Source organism: Physella acuta, unplaced genomic scaffold (genome assembly GCF_028476545.2).
Source record: "Physella acuta isolate Inbredline_101_S28 unplaced genomic scaffold, ASM2847654v3 ptg001064l, whole genome shotgun sequence".
Lineage (NCBI taxonomy): Eukaryota > Metazoa > Mollusca > Gastropoda > Physidae > Physella > Physella acuta.
Window position 1 is genome coordinate 373,514 of NW_026732581.1, and position 3,110 is coordinate 376,623.

At 30.5% G+C, this 3,110-nt stretch overlaps 1 protein-coding gene across 1 annotated transcript; it reads right to left on the reverse strand.

The window, feature by feature from the left end:
• Positions 1-908: 908 nt before the first annotated feature.
• On the reverse strand, positions 909-2,633 carry LOC131955369 (ficolin-2-like). Its single transcript, XM_059319489.1, has 2 exons — positions 2,346-2,633; positions 909-1,040 (listed from the first exon to the last, which is right to left on the reverse strand). The coding sequence occupies exons 1-2, from the start codon at positions 2,631-2,633 to the stop codon at positions 909-911; spliced, it is 420 nt and encodes a 139-aa protein (XP_059175472.1).
• Positions 2,634-3,110: the final 477 nt, after the last annotated feature.

Sequence of the window (3,110 nt, forward strand, 5' to 3'; positions counted from 1 at the left end):
TGAATTAAAACTTCATATTTTTCCCTCCCCTGGCTGGTAACCATATGTGTTACATATACACAATTTAAAATTACAGAATTCTGATTATTCAGTATAGAAAACATTAGGGCAGAGATTACTTAACGATAAAATATAGGATTGCGGAATATAGAGTATATTAGTATATTATTATAGAATCTAGGCTCTACAGCATGTAATACATGATATGATAGCAAAATACAAAAAAAAAAACCATAATATAAAAGAACATTTTTTAATCGAATTTAAGACTCATTTTGTTTACAATATGTTATTACAAATATAAAATTGCAGAATACGTAATAACTACTTTTATCGAATTTATAGATAGAATGTGCTATATAATCTTAGAACATGAATATATAGTGGCGTAGGTACAAGGTGTGCCAAGGGGCTATATATATATATATATATATATATATATATATATATATATATATATATATATATATATATATATATATATATATATATATATATCGAGGGGGGTATATATAAGCGATCGCAAACTGCGTGCGCATTATGACAAACAATGAAAAACGTAGGGCGCCGTGATTTTCTTTTACTTTTACTTCGGCGCCCCACGTTTTTTATTTTTTGTCATAATGCGCACGAAGTTTGCGATCGCTTATAGTAGAGTGATCGATTGCATTATTGTGATGTATAGCATTTATTTTCTACTTTTTAGTTCAATCAGAAAACGTAGGTTTTTAAATTTTTTTAATGATAATTATTTTCTACTTTTTAGCCTTTGTCTGTTTGTTTGCATTCAAATCTTGCTATCGATTTTATCTTCTCGCATTCACTTTTTTTTTGGGTAAACGAAGAAAAACACTCACAAAGAACGAACACAAAGATAAAAGGGACTTATACCAGGCATGACACGCTTATTATTCATGATCAGCTGGGGGTTCGTTCTTTCTGCTTAGCAAGACGAGAGATCCTTTCTTGTTCTGTCTCAATCGCAAGTGCAGCATCAGTTCGTTATTTCTGCTTAGCAAGACGAGAGATCCTTTCTTGTTCTGTCTCAATTGCAAGTGCAGCATCAGTTCGTTATTTCTGCTTAGCAAGACGAGAGACCTTTTCTCGTTCTGTCTCAATCGCACGAGCAGTAGCATGACGCACTCTATCTTTTGCTTTACGAGAGACACTTTGTTCTTCTGTCTCCTTCGCTAAAGCAGCAGATTTTCGGTTTCGATCTTTTTCAAGGTAAAGTACGGAAGCTTGTTTTTATCAAATTACAATTACTAGGTTATGTCCCTTTGTTTTGTACAAATCAATAGCGATCTAAAATGATCAATAAAAGTTTTCTATGGATCAATTTAGTAATAATAATAATTGAATATTGTATTGTCATCGGAAACAAAGCTTCCCTGAAAATGTCAGCGCGCTAGCTAACTGGGAAGTGCCCGAAATTTCGATCGCAACATTTGATTGGAAAAACAAACAAACAAATAAACAGACGCGAAAGCAAGTTAAAGAAAACGTGGGAAAAAAAAAACGTATAGATGATTTTAAATTAATAAAGGGAGGAAATAATTAAAATTATCCACATACTTGGAGAATATAGCGATTATATACCTTGGAAAACATTGCAACACAATTTTAGTTAAGGACATAAAATACTAATATTTTGTTTTGGTTTTATACTGATTTTATTAATGATGTATTAAAGATGTATGCAAACGGTTATCAATTGCCCCCAAAATTGATCACGGGAGATAACAATAAAAAATTATCCTTTTGATCAGTGAGAGTATAATTATATACCTTGAAGCGATAATAAAAGAATATTCTAATCTTAGTAATAAAACAATCAAAATGAAATTTTATTTTTGTTCATATATTTCATTGTAAATGATCCGAGTGAATGGCTAATTAAAGTTATATTGGTAGATAACAAATATACTGCTAGTCTATGCATTTGCAATAATAAAATTGCACCGTTTTTTTTCTTCTTTAATAGCTAGCACACACACCATCAATCATTGAGGGATTTTAATTGGAGATTACTGCATATATGGTCTTATTATCTCATTGTAATAAAAAAACATTATGTTCGAGTTTTTAAAGTCAGTTTTCAAATAAAATGTTATGGTTTCATGTTCCTTAATTTTAAACTTAAATCAAGAAAATATTGCATTAGTTAAATTTTTACATCTATTTATTTAAATATATGTAATGTTGTTTATGCTTCGAAGATTATATAAATAATTTGATTATTGCATATCCATTATTTTACCATAGCATTGTTTTCGGGTTGTTTACATTCGACGAAGTTTCATCTCAACAAAGCTTAGAGAGTATTTATAGCGTGTAAGGCTTACCCAGTGAATTCCTGCTTGAAATTCACGACTCGCCCATTTACCATTGGCGCTAACATAGTGACACTTCTCATACCACCAACCACCTCCAGGTTTTACAGCACAGTTTGCATCATACACCTTATCGTTATCAGAGTCAATGGTTGTAAACTTCATGCCGTTGTGATATTTAAACGAGTCTTCAACATTCCCACCACTGAATGATGTGTATCTCATCTTATACTTTGCTGCTTCATTTTCTACCTTAAAACCTCTGTACACAGCGTAGTAGTCTTTACCTTTATACTTCATGTCAAATCTTAGTTCATTATAACCCTGTATTAGACAAAAAATTAGAAATATTTAGATATTGCATTGTGTTTTAAATGTTTTAAGTATAGATCTGCTAATACTATCAGATAATTATACATACTGCTAAAACTTGACGAAAATCTATAAATAATACACTAAATTGTCTAAACAAATTGTACCACTTATAATAATTGGTGGTGCAGTAGTTGATTTTTATAATATACACATTGCTTGGAAAACTTTTTTAGAAAGTGAAAATTTTGGATTAACCTATTTCGATACAGCCTTGATTGATCCAATTATTACCAAAAAAAAATACGTCTGTTGGAAAAGATTATATAACATTATCTATTTCAAGCTTACATTGCAGCTTATATAATAGAAATAGCATTTATATTCAATTTAAGCATGTAATGAACCAGTGAAGGGGATGAATACTGGTGAATGTTGATTGTACCTGTTAACTATTCCGTTCGT